The sequence below is a fragment of the Armigeres subalbatus genome, chromosome 2 (assembly GCF_024139115.2).
Source record: "Armigeres subalbatus isolate Guangzhou_Male chromosome 2, GZ_Asu_2, whole genome shotgun sequence".
Classification (NCBI taxonomy): Eukaryota; Metazoa; Arthropoda; class Insecta; order Diptera; family Culicidae; genus Armigeres; species Armigeres subalbatus.
Window position 1 is genome coordinate 120707219 of NC_085140.1, and position 25665 is coordinate 120732883.

General features: G+C 41.1%; 1 protein-coding gene across 1 annotated transcript in view; it reads right to left on the reverse strand.

Annotated features, from left to right (window-relative positions):
- LOC134210757 (tetraspanin-1) overlaps positions 1-23653 on the reverse strand; it is a 130456-nt gene extending 106803 nt beyond the window's left edge. Inside the window, exon 1 of the mRNA XM_062687004.1 lies at positions 23148-23653. Within this exon, the coding sequence (XP_062542988.1) occupies positions 23148-23213 (66 nt within the window). The 5' untranslated portion in view covers positions 23214-23653. The remainder of the gene's footprint in view (positions 1-23147) is intronic.
- Positions 23654-25665: the final 2012 nt, after the last annotated feature.

Sequence of the window (25665 nt, forward strand, 5' to 3'; positions counted from 1 at the left end):
CCGACGAAGGAGAGAGAGCCGCCGCAACCGGGGACATTCGCCTCCTCTACAATATCTCACGACGCTTAAGCGGGGCGAAGATGAATGCAACGATGCCTGTGAAAGACGCAAATGATCAGTTATTGACCGACCCAACTGACCAGCTGAAACGCTGGTTCGAGCACTTCGAACAACTTTTTCAAGTGCCAACCAGGCCATCACCACCTCGGCATGATCTGCCTAGGATCCGACGTATAACACGTGTCAATACCGGAGCTCCATCACTGCTAGAGATTCAAACAGCCATCCAAAGCATGAAATCGAATAAAACCCGAGGGGTCGACCGCATACCAGCCGAGATGCTCAAAGCTGACCCCATGACATCCGCTCAACTACTGCATCGTTTATTTCGTTTGGGACACCACAACTTTCCCGGTCGACTGGATGCAAGGTATCTTAGTGAAGGTGTCAGGTCACCCTTGACTGTATGCGATAACTGGCGAGGCATTATGTTGCTGTGTACCGTTCTCAAAGTTCTGTGCAAAATTATCCTAGCCCGGATTCAGGAGAAGATCGATGCGACTCTCCGGCGGCAGCAAGCCGGATTCCGTGCCGGAAGATCCTGTGTGGACCATATTGTCACGCTCCGCATCATTTTGGAGCAGGTCAACGAATTCCAAGAGTCCCTTTACTTGGTATTCATTGACTACGAAAAAGCTTTCGACCGTCTCAATCACGAGAATATGTGGGGCGCCCTGAGACGCAAGGGGGTTCCTGAGAAAATCATCGGCCTCATCGAAGCACCGTACGAGGCCTTTTCGTGTAGAGTGCTGCACAATGGGGTCCTGTCCGACCCTATCCGGGTCGTAGCTGGTGTGAGGCAAGGATGTATTCTATCACCGTTACTGTTCCTCATCGTAATCGATGAGATTCTGGTAGATGCGATTGACCGTGAACCAAACCGCGGGCTGTTATGGCAGCCTATAACAATGGAGCACCTAAACGACTTCGAATTGGCGGATGACGTTGCACTACTCGCGCAACGGCACTCTGATATGCAGAGTAAGCTCAACGACCTTGACGATCGCTCCTCCTCGGCAGGTTTAGTCATCAACGTCAACAAAACCAAATCGTTGGATGTAAACACGGTGACTCCTTCCAGTTTCACAGTAGCCGGGCAACCAGTGGAGAATGTTGAAAGCTTCCAATATCTTGGTAGCCAAATGGCGTCAGACGGCGGTACCAAGATCGACATAGGCGCACGGATCAAGAAAGCAAGGGCTGCCTTTGCGAGTTTAAGAAATATCTGGAAAAACAGGCAGATAAGTGAACGCACCAAAATACAAATTTTTAACTCTAACGTGAAATCTGTGCTGTTATACGCTAGCGAAACATGGTGTGTATCAGTGGAGAACACTCAACGGCTGCAGGTGTTCATTAACAGATGCCTGCGGTATATAATTCGGGCCTGGTGGCCTCACAACTGGATCTCAAACAACGAGCTCCATCGTCGTTGTCGCCAGAGGCCGATAACAACAGAAATTCGGGATCGGAAGTGGGGCTGGGTCGGTCACACTCTACGTATGGGGCGGAAACGAAATCTGTAAGCAAGCATTAGACTGGAACCCAGCGGGACATCGCAGCAGAGGCAGACCCAGAGGCTCATGGCGGCGAAGCCTCAATAAATAAATAAAAGAAGTCGACCGAAATCTAACCTGGCAACAGGTTAAAGCGATAGCCGGGCATCGCTCAGGATGGAGATCTTTCAAGTCGGCCCTTTGCACCACCGGAGGTGTACAGGATCCATAAGTAAGTAAGTAAAGTTTGTCAATCCGATACCTTGATACAGATGTTTTATTATTCCGGATTCTAAATGAACATAGCTTTCATCGGCAATGACCTAGGCGACGAATAAAGGATCACGATTGGAAGCTTGGAACATGGAACTGCAAGTCGCTAGGTTTCGCAGGTTGCGACAGGATGATCTACGATGAATTACATCCCCGCAATTTCGACGTTGTGGTACTGCACGAGATTTGCTGGACAGGACAGAAAGTGTGGAAAAGCGGGCATCGTGCGGCTACCTTCTACCAAAGCTGTGGCATCACCAACGAGCTGGGAGCCGGCTTCATAGTGCTGGGCAAGATGCGCCAATGTGTGATTGGGTGGCAGTAATCAACGCACGGATGTGCAAGCTGAGTTTAAAAGGCCGTTTCTTTAACTATAGCATCATCAACGTGCACAGCCCACACGAAGGGAGACCCGACGACGAGAAAGAAGCATTCTACACACAGCTGGAGCAGACATACGATGGATGCCCACTGCGGGACGTCAAAATCGTCATCGGCGACATGAACGTACAGGTAGGAAGGGAGGAAATGTATAGACCGGTCATCGGACCGGATAGTCTGCACCCGGTATCGAATGATAACGGCCAACGATGCATAAAATTCGCAGCCTCCCGCGGAATGGTAGTCCGAAGCACCTTCTTTCCCCGCAAAAATATCCTCAAGACCACATGGAGATCACCTAACCAAGAAACGGAAAACTAAATCGAGTCGATCTAATCGACGGTAAATTCTTCTCCGACATCACGAACGTCCGCATTTACCGCAGTGCGAATATTGAACCCGACTACTACCTCGTTGCAGTATGCCTGCGCTCAAAACTCTCGACGGTGTACAACACGCGTCGAAGCCGCGTATACGTTAGACTAGCCCAAGGATACGCGCAGCAGCTGGAAGTGGCACTCCCAACGGAAGAGCAGCTAGGCTCAACGTCTGTTGAAGATGGCTGGAGAGATATTCGATCCTCCATTGGTAGCACCACAACCGCTGCACTTGGCACGGTGCCCCCGGATCTGAGAAACAGTTACTGGACGAAAATAATGCGGCATGGGCGAGATTGCTGCAACACCACACGAAGGCGAACGAGGCACGATATAAACGGGCGCGCAACAGACAAAACTCGATTTTCTGCCAGCAGGAAAATCGAGACCGAAAGAAACGGAGCAGCTGTACCGCGCTAATAAAACACGAAAGTTCTATGAGAAGTTGAACCGTTCACGTAAGGGCCACGTGTCACAGCCTGATATGTGTAAGGACATGAACGGTAACCTTCTTACGAACGAGCGTGAGGTGATCCAAAGGTGGCGGCAGCACTACGAAGAACACCTGAATGGCAGTGTGGCAGACGAAGATGGGAGTATGATGATGAACCTGGGAGAACGTGCGCAGGATATAATTTTACCGGCTCCGGATCTCCAGGAAATGCAGGACGAGATTGGCCGGCTGAAGAACAACAAAGCCCCAAGGGGTTGACCAACTACCAGGAGAGCCATTGAAACACGGTGGTGAGGCACTGGCTAGAGCGCTGGGTTATTACCAAGATATAAGATGAGTTAATTGTACAGTTGTAAGTTTTGCCGCAGGATTGGATGGAAGGTGTCGTGTGTCCCATCTACAAAAAGGGCGATAAGCTGGATTGTAGCAACTACCGCGCAATCACATTGCTGAAAGCTGCCTACAAGGTATTCTCCCAAATTTTATGCCGTCGACTAGCACCAATTGCAAATGAGTTTGTGGGGCAGTGCCAGGCGGGTTTGATGGGTGAACGCTCCACCACAGACCAGGTATTCGCCATTTTCCAAGTACTGCAGAAATGCCGTGAATACAACGTGCCCACGCATCATCTATTCATCGACTTCAAAGCCGCATATGATACAATCGATCGGGATCAGCTATGGCAGCTAATGCACGAACACGGATTTCCGGATGAACTGACACGGTTGATAAAAGCGACGGTGGATCGGGTGATGTGCGTAGTTAGAGTTTCAGGGGCATTCTCGAGTCCCTTCGAAACCCGCAGAGGGTTACGGCAAGGTGATGGTCTTTCGTGTCTGCTATTCAACATCGCTTTGGAAGGGGTAATACGAAGAGCAGGAATTAAAAAGTCCGTCCAGCTATTTGGCTTCGCCGACGATATTATGGCACGTAACTTTGGGAAGATGGAGGAAGCCTACATCCGACTGAAAAGGGAAGCTAATCGGATTGGGCTAGTCATTAACACATCAAAGACAAAGTACATGATAGAAAGAGGCTCAAGAGAAGATAATGTGAGCCACCCAGCGCGAGTTTGCATCTGTGGTGACGAAATCGAGGTGGTAGAAGAATTTGTGTACTTGGGCTCACTGGTCTGCCGAAAATGATACCAGCAGAGAAATTCGGAGACGCATAGTGGTTGGAAATCGTACGTAATTTGATTCCGCAAGACGCTCCTATCGAATAAAGTTCATCGCCGTACCAAACTGACAAGCTACAAAACGCCCACACGAGACCTGGACGATACTTGTGGAAGACCAACGCGCACTTGGAGTTTTCGAAAGGAAAGTGCTGCATACCATCTATGGTGGGGTGCAGATGGCGGACGGTACGGTACGAATTGCAAGAGCTGCTAGGAGATCGTTCCACCGCGAAAATCGGACGACTGTGGTGGGTCGGGCACGTAGCCAGAATGTCGGACAGTAACCCGGTTAAAATGGTTCTCGACAACGATCCGACGGGCACAAAAAGGCGAGGTGCGCAGCGGGTAAAATGGATCGATCAGGTGGAAGATGACTTGCGAACCCTCCGTAGACTGCGTGGTTGGCAACGTGTAGCCATGGACCGAGCCGAATGGAGAAGACTCTTATATACCGCACAGGCCACTTCGGCCTTAGTCTGAATAAATAAAAATACCATCGTGTGTTCTAAGTTCTCCAAACTGTTCAGAAGTTCAGATCAATTGGTCTACCAGGTCAACTACTGACGAAAAGTGAAGCAATTAGTTCGTAATTTGATGTGTTACGTATCGGACGCGAGTTTTATTCTGTGCAATCGGATAGTAAATCGGAAGCATAACTTTCGCGGGATCCGAGAATTCAGTTCTGTGCTGATTACGCGATTGATCGTATTTCGATTAGCAAGCAAAACGGTCGCGCGTTCAGAGATATTTTGTTCTTCTATGTACCTACTGTTCGGAAAGTAAATCAATTAATGCGTGTTTTCATCTGCATTTCATATAATCTCCTCCCATAGATCGCATCACTCACCAAAGTGAATCCAGATAAAATATCCTGTACAACTAACACGATACCTCATCTAAAGACTATCGTGGAGATGCTTTAGCCGTTTTTCATTACGTTTACATTTTGCTATAGGCTTTTTCAACAAATTTTCAACAATGTCGAGGCGATAAAAAGAGAACATTGACGAAGAGAGATTGACCAATACAGTTAGGCCCTTAGGAGCGATATATTTTTTTTCGTGGCAAAAACTAGAACAATCACCCTTCTTCTTCTTCTTCTTATAGGCATTACATCCCCACACTGGGATAGAGCCGCCTCGCAGCTTAGTGTTCATCAAGCACTTCCACACAGTTATTGACTGCGAGGTTTCTAAGCCAGGTTACCATTTTTGCATTCGTATATCATGAGGCTAGCACGATGATACTTTTATGCCCAGGGAAGTCGAGATAATTTCCAATCCGAAAATTGTCTAGACAGGCACCGGGAATCGAACCCAGTCACCCTCAGCATGGTCTTGCTTTGTAGCCGCGCAATCACCCTAGTTGAACAAATTTATCAAAATGCAGATAGTAATTACATTTTTGGTTTTTTTTTTTTGTATAGTGGTTGAGAACTTGTTATTGTGTATACTTTACGCTCAATACAACATTCTTTCCCTTAATCAATAAAACGTGCGCAAAGTTCCATGGTTCTAAAGCTCTCCAGATTGCCTGTGTTCAATTGTGTTTTGTTTCAAAAAAGCGATAAAAGCTAATATTTCAGATTCAAAGAATCAACAACCACTTAAGTTTTACAGTAACAACGACATCAGAAATAGAGTGTTTATTACAGCTATGCCCAGCGTCGGCTTTTAAATTTGTTATTTCTCGCTTAACTTTTCAAAAGGACCTAAGTAACATTTTTTTCATGAATTAATTTGAGTACTGCAATCAAAAGCTTTCATGTTTTTCTGATGACTGCACTATTCAAATTATTTCATGAAAAAAATGTTACTTAGGTCCTTTTTTTTGAGTTTGAAATTTATTTGAAACTACAAACAGTGGCAGTTGTCCTCAAAATTTAATCGATTATCGTTGCAACCTCTGAAAACCATTATTTTGGAAATGTATTTTCTCAAATCAACGGATGTCAGACCTGGAATGTGTTCTTTGGTAATACTTTCATTGGTTTCGCCACTTCGAACATTCAAAAACAAAAGTGAAAATCAAATGAAGGAGTGTAAGTGACAAAAACTCGGTTTTGAGAAAAATGAGTGTAAAGCTTTTCAATATTTTTTCGTTCCTTACAAATGGAAGTAAAAACAATGCTAATTTTCTATGAATTTTCACATTTTCAATCAATCAATATATTTCCGCAAAGCTCTAAAACCAAAGCATTTGGTCACTTACACCCATCTGCTTCTAGCCCCTCAAATATTCACCGCAAACCTTAATTGAAATTTGGTAATAATATTTAAATTCGGTAAGTGATATTTTCCGCTATGCTTTGAATATTGGAGTAGGAAAACGGAAACGTTGAACAATGCTGTAGAATCACTCATCAAATGTAGAATTCAGTTCTGAAATGAGCTCATGTTGAATACTTGCGGGTCAATTCGAATATTACAGCTTTGCTATTCATAAAATAGATATTAAAAAAACACATGGTGATATAACAATTTCCGTATAATCAAATCGCTGAGTTGATCGTAAAAATGATTACTTATCAAGTTGCGCCCGTCCATTCGTCCGAATCACATTCCACATTTCACAAAGCATGATCCCCATCCGCCACCGAACTCAGTCCGTTTGTTTACAACACTATGTAGGAACCTAATCAGCACTTTTGTATACATTTCAAACGGTCTAGTTTATCATGCAGCGAGTGAGCGTAAGATATTCCACAGGTGAACCGTAAAATATAATGACGCCCAGTATAGGCACTCCAACCACAGAAACACCTTCTCAGCACACACTCACAAAGCTTCTTATGCGTTGCACACTAATTAACGTTTAACCTTCCTAGTGCATTGGGGTCTATTTTGGCCCAGAGATGATTTAAAAACGTTGTAGCTTTGTAATCAAATGAGATAGGGCGTTGAAATTTTCTGACTTTTCCTAACTTTTGGAAATGAAAATTTTGGGGTGATAACCAGCTATCAGGGACCTCTACGAACACCACAACAAAAAAGTGACATATTGTGCATTAGTATTGGTCAATAATGACCCAACTTGAATTCGCTCCCCAAACGTCATTTTCGAACCGATTCTCAATCTTTTGGAACCAAATTGAAGGTATGGAATCCACGGATGTCGCTACGGACAGATTTTTGCACTTTGGCCATTCTGGTTCCCAGGAATCGATGTTGAAGGAACATAGATTCTTAGGTCAATTTTTGGCGTGATTTCTTGCCTCTCGAAGGGTGATTTTAGAAATGCTCATTAATTTGCGTAGCAATAATTCTATTAGAATGTAGCCATTGTCCATTTCCATGGATCAACACAATTTCTGGTTATTTCACGGTCCGGTGTCCCTCCGTAAGATCCGAAACATCCGTAGAAGTGGTCAATTCATTGAACTCATACTAGAAGAGCGCGGTTTTTTCCAAAGCTTTTAATTATCGAACGCTGAGTAACAAATGATTGTGGTGACCCATTGTGATAGACCTGAGTGGCCACCGGAGTTCCTTTAGAAGATCCGGAACATCCGTAAAAATGGTCAATTCATGGAACTCATCCTAGAAGTGCGCGATTTTTTTTCAAAGCTTTTCATTATCGTACTTTGAGTAACAAATGATTGTGGTGACCCAATTTGGTGGACCTGGGTGGCCACCGGAAGTCCTCCAGTAGATCCGGAACGTCCGTAAGAATGGCCAATTAATGAAACTTATCATATTTTGGTGGACCTGGGTGGCCACCGGAAGTGCTCCAGAAGATCCGGAACGTTCGTAAAAATTGCCAATTCATGAAACTTATCATAAAAGGGTGCAGTTTTTTTCAAAGCTTTTCCTTATAGTACTTTGAGTAACAAATGATTGTGGGGACCTATTTTGGTGGACCGGCCACCGGAGGTGCTCCAGAAGATCCGGAACGTCCGTAAAAATTGTCATTCCATGGAACTCATCCTAGAAGTGCGCTTTTTTTCCAAACTTTTCATTATCGTACTTTGAGTAACAAATGATTGTGGTGACCCAATTTGGTGGACCTGGGTGGCCAAGGGAAGTCCTCCAGTAGATCCGGAACGTCCGTAAAAATGGCCAATTCATGAAACTTATCATAAAAGGGTGCGGTTTTTTTCAAAGCTTTTCCTTATAGTACTTTGATTAACAAATGATTGTGGTGACTCAATTTGGTGGTCCTGGGTGGCCACCGAAATTCCTCCAGTAGATCCGGAACGTACGTAAAAATGGCCAACGCATGAAACTTATTATAAAAAAGCTTTTCCTCATAGTACTTTGAGTAACAAATTATTGTGGTGACCCATTTTGGTGAACCTGGGTGGCTACCGGAGGTCCTCCAGTAGATCCGGAACATCCGTTAAAATGGCCAATTCATGAAACTTATCATAAAAGGGTGCGGTTTTTTCCAAAGCTTTTCCTCATAGTACTTTGAGTAACAAATGATTGTGGTGACCCATTTTGGTGGACCTGGGTGGCCACCGGAGGTTCTCCAGTAGATCCGGAACGTCCGTAAAAATGGCCAATTCATGAAACTCATCATAAAAGGGTGCGGTTTTTTCCAAAGCTTTTCCTCATAGGACTTTGAGTAACAAATGATTATGGGGGCCTATTTTGGTGGACCTAGGGGCCCTCCTGGCTGGGTTCGATTCCCGGTGCCGGTCTAGGCAATTTTCGGATTGGAAATTGTCTCGACTTTCCTGGGCATAAAAGTATCATCGTGTTAGCCTAATGATATACGAATGCAAAAATGGTAACCTGGCTTAGAAACCTCGCAGTTAATAACTGTGGAAGTGCAGAATGAACACTAAGCTGCGAGGCGGCTCTGTTCCAGTGTGGGGATGTAATGCCAATAAGAAGAAGAAGAAGAAGAAGGGTGGCCACCGGAGGTGCTCCAGAAGATCCGGAACGTCCGTAAAAATTGTCAATTCATGGAATTCGGCTTTGGGACAGTTCGTCGAATGACGTTTAGTTCAACATTTTGTCGAAAGGACATTTGGTCGAAGGAACATTTAGTCGAATGGACATTTGAACGAAAGGACATTTAGTCGAATGTACATTTAGTCGAATGTATATTTGGTCGAATGGACATTTAGTCGAAAGGAGATTTAGACATTTCTGGTTAAATAATCCATAAGATACATGAATAAACTGGTTGGAGGAATTCAGTGGACATGAGGAATTTCAATCAGCAGCAGAAGAAACGAATAAGGAAGCCAATGAGGATTTTTCATCTGAGCTAACAGAAACTTCTGGAGACCTGGTGGATTATTGAAAAATTGAAAACCTTCAGAAGTAGCAAAATATATACTGCCGCTAACCGCAAGTCGAGCACATCTGTATATGGGGCTCCATGTACAGATGTGCTCGACTTGCGGTTAGCGGCAGTATACCCTCTATTCTATTTCGGCACATGGTCTAAAACCAATGATATCAATGTTATTTTACTAATACTTCATCGCAGTCGGCTTTGGAACATTTCGTTGATTGACATTTGGTCGAATGGAAATGGTTTTTTAATCTTTTCATTGATACTCTTTCTTCCACTCAATATGTATACAATAATTAGTTCAGTATAAAATGGTCTTTGAACCATAATTCGTTAGTTATTGGCCGGAAACTTAGTTTCGACCAAATGGTCATATGACCTAATCTGCCATCACACGCATATTCGTACAATATTTGCTGGAATTTCCGATGTACATGGGACAGTTATGCGTGTAACGGTAGTAATGTCTATTCGGCGTCATGTGTAATGACGAAACATCATTCGACTACATTTCTTTTGACCAGGTGGTATAGATTCAATGTAGTCGGTTAGAGGGGTTCGCGGAAGTCAATATCCAGTCAAGAATAATATCGCAATATTCACCGTTTTCGTATTATTTATTCTTTTTATCAGCCCATCATTCTTTGGACAATATTGGAAAAATAATTATATGACTTTTAAGGAATACCGCAATAAATCATTTATTTTTTAATTGTTATTGGCTTAAGTTCTTTTTTTCAAATATCCATTCGACGGAACGTCATTAGACTGAATGTACCAAGATTATCAATTCGAAAATCCACTTTCGACCAAACGTCATATAACCAAATGTACGAAGATTCTTTCAGAAAACTGATTTCGACTTAATGTCAATTCGACGTAGTGTCCTTTCGACCAAACGTCATTCGATCAAATCTCCTACGTCTCTAGTGGATTAAAAAATCATTTTCGACTAAATGTCCCTTCGATCAAACGTCCATTCGACGTAATGTCCTTTCGACCAAATGTCATTCGACTAAATGTCATTCGACGAAATGACTTTCGACGAAATGGTATAGATTCATGGAATTCATCCTAGAAGTGCGCGTTTTTTTCCAAAGCTTTTCATTATCGTACTTTGAGTAACAAATGATTGTGGTGACCCAATTTGGTGAACCTGGGTGGCCACCGGAGGTCCTCCAATAGATCCGGAACGTCCGTAAAAATGGTCAATTCATAAAACTTATCATAAAAGGGTGCGGTTTTTTCCAAAGCTTTTTATTATCGAACACAGAGTAACAAATGATTGTGGTGACCCAGTGTGATGGACCTGAGTGGCCACCGGAGTTCCTCCAGAAGATCTGGAACATCCGTAGAAATGGTCAATTCATAAAACTCACCAAGGAATAGCTGAATCACCGAACGCTGAGTAATAAATGATTATGATGACCCTTTTTGAAGGACCTGGGTGGCTACCGAGGTCTTCTGGAAGATTTGGAACGTCCGTTAAAGTGCTCAATTCGTGGTGAATGGTGAATATCGATCATGAAAGCAAATTATGCCATACTTGAAAATATTTTCTGGGTTAATGTGATTGTCCTTTCAAAAAAAAAAATAGTGTCATCTTAATTTTTATGAATTGACTATAATTACAGATTTTTCGATCTTGTGGAGTTTCATTCGTGACTACACACGTTCCTGAGAATGGGTTACAACGATCATCCATTACTCAGGATATGAAAATAGGAAAACTATGACAAGTTTCATGAATTGACCGATTTTACGGATGATCTGAATGTACCTGAAGACATACAGTGGGCAATCCATGCGAATTGGTTACGATCATTGGTTTCTAAAATTAGGAAAATAAAAAGGTTTAGAAGAATAGTGTGCTTCATCTTCTTCTTCTATGGAAAACACGCCATTTCTAAGGTGGGTTTTATGAATTGATGATCTCTTTTACGTGTGATACGGACATTCCGAAGGGCCTTTAGTTGCTACTCACATCCGTGAGAAAAGGTCACGGCAATAATTTCATGTTCAGAGTACGACAAGGAAATTTAAAAAAAAAATAGCCTATTCTAGTATGTATTACATAAATTAACCACTTTGACCGATGTTCCGTATCTTCCGTAAGACTTCCGGCAGTCACTTTGGTAAATAAGAATCTTGCTCAGAGCTCGATAATAGAAAGATTTTTTTAAAAGTTCGATAATGAAAAGCTTTAGAAAAAAACGTGCTCTTTTATGATAAGTTTCATTAATTGACCATTTTTACGGGCGTTCTGGATCTTCTGGAGCACTTCCGGTGGCCACCCAGATCCACCAAAATAGGTCACCACAATCATTTGCTACTCAAAGTACTATGAGGAAAAGCTTTGGAAAAAACCGCGCTCTTCTATGATATATTTCATGAATTGACCACTTTCACGGACGTTCCGGATCTTCTGAAGGACCTTCGGCCATACAGGTCCATCCAAATGGGTCACCACAATCATTTGTTACTTGTAGTTCGACAATGAAAAGCTTTGGAAAAAACCGCGCTATTATATGATAAGTTTCAGTAATTGACCATTTTTACGGATGTTCCGGATCTTCCGCAAAACTCCGGTGGCCACCCAGTTCCACCGAAATAAGTAACCACAATCATTTGTTACTCAAATTACGATAATCAAAAGTTTTGTGAAAACTGCATTCTTCTAGGATGAGTTCCATGAATTGACCACTTCACCGAATGTTCCGGATCCTCTGGAGGACCTCCGGTGCCACGCAGGTCCATCAAAATGTGTCACCACAATCATTTGTTACTCAGCGTTCGATAATTAAAAGCTTTGGAAAAAAACCGCGCTCTTCTAGCATGAGTTCAATGAATTGACCACTTCTATGGATGTTCCGGATCTTCCGGAGGGACACCGGACCGTGAAATAACCAGGAATTGTGTTGATCCATGGAAATGGACAATGGCTACATTCTAATAGAATTATTGTTACGCAAATTAATGAGCATTTCCAAAATCACCCTTCGAGAGGCAAGAAATCACGCCAAAAATTGACCTAAGATTCTATGTTCCTTCAACATCGATTCCTGGGAACCAGAATGGCCAAAGTGCAAAAATCTGTCCGTAACGACATCCGTGGAATCCATACCTTCAATTTGATTCCAAAAGATTGAGAATCGGTTCGAAAATGAAGTTTTGGGAGCGAATTCAATTTGGGGTCATTTTTGACCCGCTAATGCACAATGTGTAACTTTTTTTTAATGCACTAGGAAGGTTAAGCCGACCCGCTGCAGCAGTACTGTATCTTGGATCATGTTCCACCAGTTCACTACCTTAGGTGTTGGTACAAGCACGCCAGTGTTGTATAGGTGTAAGCTCGTCAAAGCAGCTAACCCAGCTCGCTCACCTTAACCATTCTGTTCATTCATTTGTTCCCCATTTGTCAGATTTCAATGGGCCAGATTTATTCCCCCGGGACTGACTGTTGACTGTTGCGACTCGGCGTTAAGCAGAACATACTGATGGTGACCGGCAAGATTGATTACATACATGTGTTGGCTATATGCTGCGAACTGCCCATGTAACATAGTTGAAATTTCATTCACGATTGATGCGCTTTCAAATCCGGTGACACCGATCATAAAATGCAACATAACTCTGCGAGGCCGGGCCCTTGCCCGTGCCCACCCTTCACACGCATTACGCATCACATCACTCTTCGAGTGCTCACCACAACAACACTGCGAACAGATCGAGTGCGATCTGTTGTTTCTTTTTTGTTCAACACTCTTTTGGGACAGTCCTTCATCTTTATTCTATACACGCACTGCACAGTGGAAGGTTATTAAAAATGGGATTTATGGTGATCGACATTTCACACATTAGTTGACAATGTTGGATTAGATGTTATTTTGATTTATGATCATATGCAAGTACTTATACGCTTTATTATTGTGTTAACTATTATTTTAACAATTTTTGAAAACTTGAACACGCAGAAAATATACCATTATAAAAATTTGAAAAATGTATCGAACACAACTACTGTCCACAATTTTACGGAGGGATTCTAGTCTTACATTAGTACAATCAATGTTAATTGCCTATATTCCGGGTATTAGCCACCGGGAGTGGAAGTTTCTTTTTTGCCTTTCTCGTATACAAAGTATACGTAAAGGCTATAGGATCACTCCAAAACCGAACTTTTTATAGAAGGCTCGGAGACCCATAATGTTATATACCAATCTGAGCTCAGCTCGACGAATTGAGATGATGTCTGTATGTATGTGTGTGTGTATGCAAAAATGTGAGACACACTTTTTGGTACTCAGTATTATCCGATTTGCTCGCAACAAGCTGCAATCGACGCGGATTGCGGTCTAGTTGTTTCCTATTGAAAATTGGCTTGATCGGTCATTGCGTTCCAAAGTTATTAGAAAAACATTGTTTTTTTTCCAAGGGTGTGGACCCTTGTAGTTGCAGTAACTCGTACTAAATGATAACAAAATTACAATCATTTAGTTTAAGTTATTTCAAGCAGCACTACATCTTCATTATGTGGTTTATGTGGCTTTTATGTCCTCTTGACATGGACTTTTCCACATCTACACTCTCATTAAGATCACTATCAGATGAGGTTTGAACAACAAATAAACAAATTACAAACAGCGAACTATTGAGCAGAGTTGTAGCAAAACCTTCGCACTAGAAGTACACCATTCGAAACCTTTTGCAATTCAGCCTCTGGAACAAGCTAGTGACAAACTACTAAATGATCGAACCCAGATTACTAAATGATTGAAAACATCTTTTGTGTAAGACTATTGACCGATCAGTTCAGCTGTTGGAATTTTGGTGAAATTTCAATGAAATCTGCGATTTGCTTCACAATGTGTGAAATTAGTGAATATCATATTTAAGTCTTTATATTCATAGAACTTGCAGTCGAATTTATTTTTATGTTTATATGGCAGCTTTGACAGATTTTGTAGCTTCGTCCACAATCATATTTACTCTTTCCATAAAAAAAATAAAAAATCTACCAACGAGTTAATTTTTGCCTTTCTCGTATACCAAGTATACGTAAAGGCTATATGTTCGCTCCAAAAACAAACTTTTTATAGGAGGCTCGGAGACCCATAGTGTTATATACCGATCGACTCAGCTCGACGAATCGAGGTGATGTCTGTGTGTGTGTATGTGTGTGTGTGTGTATGTGTGTGTATGTGCGCAAAAGTTTGCAAAAGTCTAGCCCACTTTTCAGGCACTTACCCTTAACGGATTTGCTTGCAACAAGTTGCATTCGACGCAGAATCCTGTCCTATTGTTTCCTATTGAAAATTGGCCGGGTCGGACTATGGGCTCAAAAGTTATGGTCAAAATACTTTTTTTCATACCAAAAGTTCATAGAAATTACTAACTCAAAATAAACGAGAAAGGCACCATGACCGCTAGGTGGATTAATCTGGGTTTTTTCTATATAATATGACGAAGGTGCTGTAAAGTCTTTATACAAATCAAGAAATTAACTTGTGATTAAAATACAGAGCATAGTTTAAAAACTACACAGATAGAGAAATCAATTAAAATTTACGCTAGAAATCATGCACATTATTGGAACGCCAGCGTAAATCCACACGGGATATAGCCTGAATATATACCACATTTGACTTGAATCGTCATTGTTGCAAACAAGTTGCAAGAAAAATCGTTAGGAGTTGGAGAAACTTCTATGTATCGTATGCAGTAATTCATGAAAATGCTTTCTGGCTAAATTTTTACAACACCCTGGAAAATAATTCAGCGTGCAAGTATCTGTAACTTGTATAAGAATACAAGGAGAAAAAATTGAGAGAAGTTCCAGAGAAGGTTCTGAATTAACTTCTGAAAGATTTTTTTAAAATGAATACACGGAAAACTGATTGTAAAATCTTTGGCAAAAATCAATAAAAAAAATCTTTTTTGAAGGATTTTTAAGTGAAATTCGCGAATTTGAATGCTTATTATTTATTTAAACAGGCTAAGACCGGTGTGGCATTTGCAATACATAAATGAATCATTTGTTTGAGAAACTGCATAATTTTAAGAAACCAATTCGCACCAAATCATTCGATTTCTTCGATACATTGATCATTATCCGGCAAAGTTTTCGGCAAAACTCAATATCCTGAAGTACTTCTAGTGCGACAACGGCAACAACAACTCCATAGTTGCTCTTCAAAGTGCGTGCCAAATCGCACCAAGCGCCAATGACCAATTTTCTTGAACAAATTTTCACGTAGCAGATCCAATTGATCACAAACCGTTTCGGATATTCTTCCACTTTATAACTGAGGATATCTTCGGCTTCGACGTGTTGATGACTAGTCCGATCTACTTTCCTTTCCTCTCCATTCTGGTTTAGGCTTCCTCCACCTATTCAAAGTAACGTGCCATAATATCAATATCGTCGACGAAACCAAATAACTGAACGGACTTCATGAAAATCGTACCACATGTGTCATTCCAGCTCTTCGTATTACTCTCTCCAAACAAACTCGTATTAAACTCTCCAAACTACGCACATCACTCGATCCATCGTCGGTTTAACACGTCCAAGGTAGATTAAACATACACAGGATTTTGTTTTAACACGATTTTTTTCGCTCGTATTTTTGATCGTGTGACTTCAATTTACCACCAAACTCTTCGCAACATGTTTCAAAAAATCGAGAATAAATCGAAGAAAAATCACATGATAATTAATATGCGTTAAACATTTAGAATGAGTGAAAAATTGAGAAAATGTAAATCGTGTAAAAACAAAATCCAGTGTAGTTTATTTATGATATTTATGTTATTTGCCTAAGAAAAACATACATCCAGAAAAAAAAAACTAAAAACTTTGATATTTTTGAAAATTTGGCCGCCACGTGGTGGATTCTGGCGATGAATGCATTAATAGCACGTGCTATTTGTACTGCGGATAAATTTTACACATGTAGGGTCGTGGGTTCGAGTCCCATCGAAGGGAAAGTGGTTACCTCCAATACATTTTGAAAATCAATATCTTCCACATAATGTACATAATTCACATATGAGTTTTCACAACAATGACAAACTAGTTGAACATACCCGATCTTGCTCGGGTTTATATTATTTTGCATTAAAACTGTCAATTGTGAAGTTCATTGCAGCGCCGCACTCTAGATCATTTTTTTTTGCGATCGCATTAGGTTTCCTCCCAACTCGCCCTAATATTGTATTTTGACAATTTTTCAACTGTTTGCATCAAATTTGCAAACTCTTTGTATATAAACACAGCTCATTTTTATATATAGAGATAAAAAGATCAACATGTCAAAAAAATTGGTCTCAGTTTTAACCAGGCATTGCGAACAATCCCATCATGCGATTTTTTGAGCAAAGATACTGATGAAATGATGGGATATCGATCTTAGTTATCTATCCGCCAGCAGTGTTGGTAAAAACTCAAAATCTCAAAACTCATGGATGATTCAAATCAAGCGTGAGTTGAAACGCACCCAACTCAGCATCTAAAAACTCATGGATGAGTTGAATCATCCATTTGAATCATCGTAGGTTTTCTTTTGTTCTCCTTCGTTAAGAACAGTGAATTGACGTTTGTCGCATAAAATATTAGACATTCTTTTATGTATAAGCAATAAATTGCCCACAAATTGATTTCAAATGCGTTTTTAAACCAAAATGATTTTTTAGCAAATGAGTGAAATGATGCGTTTTAGCATGAAAAATTCAAGCGTGATGCATTTCTTTAAAATCGCAGACGATTTCGTTCGCACGGGAGCGCTCATTGATTGAGATGTATGAGTGATTTTACCAACACTGTCCGCCAGTAAACAAAGTGCAATGTTTGTCATGGAGAAGCTTTTGTTGTAGCAACACCTTCGCAACGCGAAGAAACCCCGAACTGCGCTGGTTATCCGGATCATCGTCAAACGCTCAAACGATAATATCTTTCCAGAGTGCTCTTTGATTAAAGATAATATCTTTGCACAAGCAAAGATAATATCCTGTGCTCAGATGATATTGCAATGCCTGGTTTTAACCGCTATTTCGGTTTCTTTGAGACTCCGAGAACCGGTTACAAGGTACCGTCATATGGGGGGAAGATGACCATTGAGGTGAAGATGATCATTTGATGTGTCAGTCAGAAGTGCCTGGTTTTTTAATGAAACAATAGTCAACAATATTATCCGTTCAAGTAATGTTACCGCTAGGTAGAAAATCCGAGTTTTTCGATTATAATCATGAAAATGTATTTCGTGGAAGAAAGAGAGAGATAGTCATAAATGACGCTATTTCGTTTCAAATATTGACTTCGTAGACTTCTTTAGGCAGTAAATTCAACATTCATACAAATAACCTAGTGTATTTTGACGGCTAGGTCATAATGATTTTAGTAGAGCTGTCTTGATCAACTTCACCTCAAACCAGATTACTAAAAAATGTGTGATAATTTAATTTATTTTAATAAATGCGAACGCATTTTAGAAAACTAAAGTTGTTTATTAGTGCAACGTATATCAGTACATATTTCGAAAACATTTGTTTTGATTTAAAATGTAAACACCCATTGTTAATGCATGTTTTGTCTTAAAATGATCATCTTCCCCCCAGTTGACGGTACCAAGAAGAAGTCTAAAAATTTCATATTTACAAAATATTTAAAAGTTGTGGACCGGATTATTTCCATTTTTGGACAACGGTCAGTTGACCAAATTTCGAAGGACACTTTTGCTCTAATAACCCAATAAAAACTCCATGTAGTTCGGAAAACGAGCTTTATGGTCGCATTTGTCCCAGCGGCACTTCCGATTCCAGCAAACCAGAAACTAAAAAGGGGAGTGCAATGTGGAAAATTTCGAAATTGAATAAAGGGTAACGGTTCGGCACTTCGCCTATATCGTCTTAGTGAAGATATACGCCTATATCGTCTTCACTATGGACACTTGTTCACTTGCATATATGACTTTACGTTGGCTAAGACCATTTCTATCTGCTCCTGTCCATAGGTTTAATAGAAACAATGTCAATGAGATCTAGTTTCTTTAGTTACTAACATTCATCCTGTAATTGCTGGATTTTCTAGCAGTTCTGTGGAGAAGCCTGTCGGTGCCTGTATGGGACCTAGGCGTATGCGAGGGTGCTGGATTTCCATACAAGTATTGTATGGGACCTTACAGCTTTGCAAGTTTTTGTTACAATATGTTTTGTGTGAGAGTCTAGCAAGCGGGCTTGGTAGTCATATGGCTACTGCTTCTGCATCATACGCAGGAGGTCGTGGGTTCAATCCCAGGTCCGTTCCATTCTCCTACTTTGTATCTTTCTCTTTATTTCTCATGTTCTAGCAATCGCTAGAACTGGAAATGGACTTCCATACCGTTTCCATTACTATTCCTATACCTTCAACTTGAGTATTCTAACAGTAATCTGCTAGAATTGGAAATGAATCTTAGAGTTCGTTTCCTACATCCAATTAGAAATTCCATCAGTTACCTTCTCCTATCTATCACATTGGCAGCTCGTTAACCAAGACGGACCTCTGCCTCTCCAACCTAACCCGGAAATTCCAACAAATTCCGCATGAACTCGTGGCAAGTGCAGAGGTATATTCGGCTTGCAGTGGGCGATTGATTGCATCATCATTTCCTCCCCCTTCCCTACATTGACTTGCATTCTGACGTGGCAGGCACCAGTATGACCTAAGAAATGAGATCACCAGTACTTGTACATTGAAGATGTGAGCTAGTCCCAAGCAAACATCTGTTGGTTCCCTGTGCAAGAACAGCTGATCTGGTCATAATGGAGTAGCAACTACGAGCAGTCAATCAAGCTCAAGCTCAAGCTCAAGCAATATGTTTTGTGTGAGAGTCTAGCGGTTTCTCAGATACCCAGTTCTTGTACAGGCTTGTGGTGATGTGCTTTACTACAGGTGTGGCCCAAACCATCAAGTAGTATTTGTTCAACGAAAATTCGCTCTTTTGAGAGAGAAACTCTCAGCTGAGTTGCCGAAGATGGCCGAAGGCGACCGAATGTGACATCACGTCTGGCATACTCAGTACAATTTTTATAACAGACGTGACGTTTCACTCCGCCCGCCCACTGTGGGTGGCATTGTTTACATTATTTTTCCGACTACTACAGACTAACAGGACTTTGGCCCACACCTTTACTGAAGCACATCGGGCTTGTGGGTTCTTATAAAGAATTGTTGGAGGGTCTGACAGTCGCTGGTTGGGTGCAATTCCGAACGTATCTTTCGTATTGTCAGTAAATCAACAAAGTGTTTGTGCAGTTGGTCAGAAATTTAATTGATTAGTGCGAATTTGATCGTGTTTTCGTATAGCACGCAGAATGTTCGCGGAAGTCGGATTTTCAACTTTCTGCAGTCGATCGGAACGTTAATTAATTAGTGCTCATTTTATCGTGTTTACTGGAAGCATGCCAGGTTTTCGCGGAAGCCAGATCGTTTTGATCTGCTTTGTGCAGACGGTTGAAAATTAAATTAATTAGAGCCCATTTGATCGTGTATTCGCAAATCATGCAGAATGTTAACAGAAGTTGGATCGTTTTTCTGCTTTATGTATTTAGTCGATCGGAAAATAAATTATTCACTAAGCATGCCAAATGTTCGCGGAAGGGGTATCGCTTTGTTCTGCTTTGTGCAGTCGGTTGGAAGCTAAAATAATTTGTGCACGTTCTTTCCGCACAAGGCAAAACTAAATTTCGACGACCGGCCGATTGCTCTGCTCACTGGAGAATCTTGGTAAACCGTCTGCAAGGTGTAGCGAAGTAAAAGGAAAACATTCGAACGCGCGCAATTTTTTAAGCTTTAAAACACAGCTTCTTAAGGCTGCCTTACACATCGGGAAAATTTTCCGCCGGAATTTGTCCCCGTGTATTTTAAAGGGGGCCGGGATTTTGATTTTCCGTGCCCAAATTCCGAGAACATCGCATGTGCACCAAATTCGCGGACCAAATTCCCGAGGTGTGAGGCTACCTTTATCACGGCTCACTATGATCTCTCCAGTCGGAATCGCAATGGAAGGCCACATGAAGTGAGGCGAAAAATGCGAAGACAGGACGTGCTGCTTGTATTGCGGATAAATTTTGCTAAACTACGAGAGCCTTGGCAAATGATCAAATCGTAGGAGAACTGTTCCATTTTCCATTTCACTTTAAAACACATCCCAGTGATTGACTCGTCGGCTTCCATCAAACCGAATATCACGTCAACAATTTCCTACCTATTCCTCAATTGACCTGCATTCGGACACGGCCGGCGCTGGTATTGCTTATTTTTGGATCACCAGTTCTTACACATTGAAGATAATGTTAGTCCCAAATTTCATCTGTTGGTTCTCTGCGCAATTACAGCTGACCTGGCAATAACGGAGTCGCAACCGTGGGTGGTCAATCATGCTAATGCTCATGCTCATTGCGATTCCGACTACTTTAAAATTGGATTTTATTGACCCAACGAAGAACAACAGTGTCTCCAAATCACTGACAAGCCTATTATGAAGTAGGATTTTTCATGATCCGAATGGTTCCGAATCCAATGGTAATTTCAACCATTTCAGAGTTAAATTTTTTGACCCTACCATACGAAATTTGTATATGATAAGCCACGATTTCAAATCCTCCTTCTCCGTGATGTACCTACGTCAGTTCCTTCAATTGAGCTTGAGCTTGATTGACTGCTCGTAGTTGCAACTCCATTATGACCAGATCAGCTGTTCTTGCACTGGGAATTAACAGATGTTTGCTTGGGACTAGCACACACTTTCAATGTACAAATGCTGGTGATCTCATCTGTTAGGTCATACTGGCGCCTGCCACATCAGAATGCAAGTCAATGTAGGGAAGGGGGAGGAAATGATGATGCAATCATTCGCCCACTGCAATCCGAATATACTTCTGCACTTGCCACGAGTTCATGCGGAATTTGTTGGAACTTTTGGGTTTGGTTCGAGGGGCAGAGGTCTGTCTTGGTTAACGAGCTGCTAATGTGATAGATAAAAGAAAGCAACTGATAGAATTTCTAATTGGATGTAGGAAACGAGCTCTATAGTTCATTTCCAATTCTAGCAGATTACTGTTGGAATACTCAAGTTGAAGGTATAGGAATAGTAATGGAAACGGTATGGAAGTCCATTTCCAGTTCTAGCGATTGCTAGAACATGAGAAATATAGAGAAAGATCCGGAACGGACCTGGGACGGAGAAAGAATGGAACGGACCTGGGATTGAACCCACGACCTCCTGCGTATGAAGCAGAAGCAGTAGCCATATGATTACCAAGCCCGCTTACGTCAGTTCCTTCAATTGAGTGCAAGAAACAGCCGTTATGGACAGTATTAGTAAAAAAAACTTTCAGAAATTGTAATAATGTGGATGTGTTTACGGATTCTATACAAAGATCCAAAAATGCTCATACCTCTGCAAGGTCCCTTACAAATTTTGCCTTACTTTACGAATATTGAAAAAAATGTCGCAAAATTTCTATACTTCTTAATCTTACTTTTAGGTTCAAAATGTAGTTTGAACGCAAAATATTGAATATTTTTTTCCAAAGTAGGAGAGGTGCGCGCAAAAAAGATTTCGCCAAGGGCGCCGGGAATCCACGCTACGGCTCTGGGTCTAGTGGTCGAGAAATTTGAATATATCGACATAGGGAGAATGCTGCCGTAATTTTAAAAAGTGACGTATACGCCATTTTCTACAAATGTGTTAACGAGTAGTATTCATAGAACTCTTTAACAGAAAAATGGTAAACATGCATGTTGTAATTTGGTGCATACGTCACTTTTTCAGATTAAGGCAGAATGGTGAGTCTTACCTTGCGACAAGACAAAGGATTGCCAATGCCTAGACAACTTGTCTAGGCCTTCAATCATTTTCAAATTTTCAATGCACTCAATAGATTTTTCTTCCTGAATTATTCATTTAGATTTGTAGATAGATTTAGATTTCTTGTAACACGTTCAGTTTTTGAGAAAAACGAAGCCAAATAATCGTGAAAGTACGTACTTCTGTGAATTTAATTCCATTAAATTCCAAATTCCAATTCCATTAAATTGCCTAATAAAATCTTAAAACTTATATGCGTCCTGCAAGATCCATTCTATTTAATTTTAAAAATAGTTAGAGGCTTAAAAAAATATGGGTTCTTTGTGAAAATTCAATTGAATTTGCCAAATAATCGACTGAGATAATAAAATGAGAGAAAAAAACAGGAAGCAATTGTTATGTGCTTTTCTCAGGATTTTCTAAATTTCAAAAAATACTTTCCGGGATTCGGGAAAACCAGAAATTTGGAAATCCCAGGATGTTTCTTCCTGAGACATCCCGGGATGGACTCTTTACTGCCATTGTACGGCGTATCACTTCGAAGTAAACATTTCCAATCAGAATCATATATTTTCAAAGCATAATGGAACATGCTGAATGGCTTGCATCATACTATTATTCGAACGAGTTGAAACTGCCTAAAGACTCATTTTGTTGAAAATTTTAATTCTTTGCAAATAGATAGTATTATCTTTTATTTTACACACTATAATAATCCCAAAATAAAATAAAATTTCACGTCAATCCATTGAAGCAATCATAAATTGACCATTTTCTGTTCCACTGTGCAGTGATGACTGTATTTTCCAACCCGAAGCCACAACTCACCGAAATTAGAACAATATAGGCATAAACCAGATATTTGAAGCATTTAATCCTGGCCGACAGACGCATTTCGGGAAAGTTATTGGATCCACTCGTCACTATCGAAATTCAGCATGTTTCAAACGATTTCACTAAGCCCCTTTCTTGGGCAGATCTCACGCAATTTCCAATCTTCTGAGGGCAAATCGACAGCGACGCTTCACAAGATCTGCACCACCTTCAACCACATAACACAAACACAATCACACAAAATCCTCAATATCTGAGGTCCGTTCGTGTGTTCCACACCGTATGTACCTGAACGACGTAAACAGGTAAAAGGTATATTGATGACGCGGCGGAGACCCCCGACTTCACAACTACGTCACATATAGTACCACGCTATAACGACGGCGGCGGCGCGCGATTCCCGAACTTTGTGCATCAACCTATCAAGGTGCAAGCCAAACAAGTACTAACTGCCTGCTGGCTAACTGAACGTGGTGGTGGTGGGTGACTGTGAGCTGTGATGACTCCGGTCTCTGGGCAAAGCCGTCCAAACAAGCGCACGCGGCATCGAACGCAGCAAGCAGCTCGGTTTAGCATTTAAGACAAGAGAGCGGTCTCTAAACGCAACCAACACACATCAGCTGTCGGTCGGCAAGCAGACGAGCAACAACAGAGAAGGGACTCGCACCATTCAAGTTAATTTCTGCTAAAATCGAAATTTGCCACCGCCAGAGAAGGAAGAGAAAATCAGAGAGGGTTGTTGTTTCAAAATTTCCATTCCGCACTTCATACGCAGAGTGCGGAAAAACGTTTGTTGCTTCGCATCTTTCGGTTTGTTTTCCGTCGATCGCTCTTTGCTCACTTGGCACTTTCCTACTGCAAGCAGGATTGCGCGTAGTTAAGTAGCAGCATGCTGCTGTTGTTGATTGGTCTGGTCCTGCCCAACAACGAGACGGTATGCTATGCCAATGTGAGATATGATACCGGAGACTTGTCTCGGATGCTGTGGAGACGCAAACGCATTCATACCAACGAATGGCGGAAAGACTCCTATCAGTGTCGATAGCATGGATTCGTTTATATATTTATTTTGGACTAATAGATTAGATATTTTGAAACATCGGTTGTAAAATTTTAATTAACCTACATCTAATAGAATGTTATATTGCTGGACAAACAATGCATGCTCATGCTCACACATTGGAATTTTTTGGCTGAATTTCAGTTTTGTTAGACTTTGTTCTTGTATCTTTGATCTACTTGGGTGGTTCTAGTTCGCATCAGTGTTAAGAGAATCATACTCAAATCTGGATCATCGAGGCCTTATCCGCTCGCGAATCAGGGAGGACTTCGCACTTGAGTTTTTCGGGCAAATTCACCTCGTTTCGCTCATTGGTCGATAAATGATTTCGCTCCAAATGTTGTCTGATCTCATTGAAGACGTCCTATTTGTTTACATATTAATTAATTATCTATATTTCATATGTAAACAATCTGAATCGTTACGAAAGCTCTGCGATCTACACCAATGTTGTAGATGTTATCCGCAAAACCAAGCAGCATGTAGAACTTGTTAATGATAGATCCGTTTCTTCACACAGATCTTCGTATTGAGTTTTCCAGAGTTACGCTGAATAGCAGATTAGATCCATCCATCAGATCCATCTAATCAACGCCACGAACGAAGTGGTGTCTCAAAATATCACTGCTGGTATAGGTCACGGATGGACACGAATTCTTCAACCACCTCTATTTCGTCTCGGTAGTGACAAACTCGTGGTGAGAGGCTTATATTGTCCTCTCTTGAACATCTTCCTATCATGTACTTTGTCTTTGATGTGTTAATGACTAGCCCAATCCGCTTAGATTTCCTTTCCAGTCTAATGTAGGCTTACTCCATCATCTCAAAGTTACGTGCCATAATATCATAACTATTCAAATTTGTAAAATGGATTAAAATATTGAAAATTTAAAAAATCTGGTTTTGCCACATTCCCTATTTTATAACCCCAAAGTTCATCAAGGGGATGATGAAATTGGGATATTACTGTAGTAAGAAGTGGGAAGAGAGAAGTAAAAAGTGAGAAGTGAAGAGTGAGAGGTGAGATGCAAGCGGTTGACCTCCAGGAACGTCAAATTTGAAACTATCCAGAGGCTAGTTGGCGGCCGTTATCGCTCGCGGAAAACTGGATAAGTATCAACATTTTTGAAACTGTTCCGGAAGCATGCTTTTATAAGCTGATGGGCCTTCAAGAAGGTTTTCCATCGAAACGGATTTTACCCCTCTTACTCCATATCTTTAATATCGAATAAGGAAGAGTCCGCATTGAGCTAAAGAACACTTGTGGTTTCAGAATATCGAATCTAGACAATTTAGGTTCCACGAAAATCTGTTTCGTTCTTCTGGGAAAACATGTTTCTGAAACAATTGCTTGGATTTTTTTTAATCTATGTTAGCAGGGTCCCCAGTTTCCTTGTAGGATTACCGATCCGCACACTACAAATTCAAAGTTTTACGATTGTCGAGAATGCA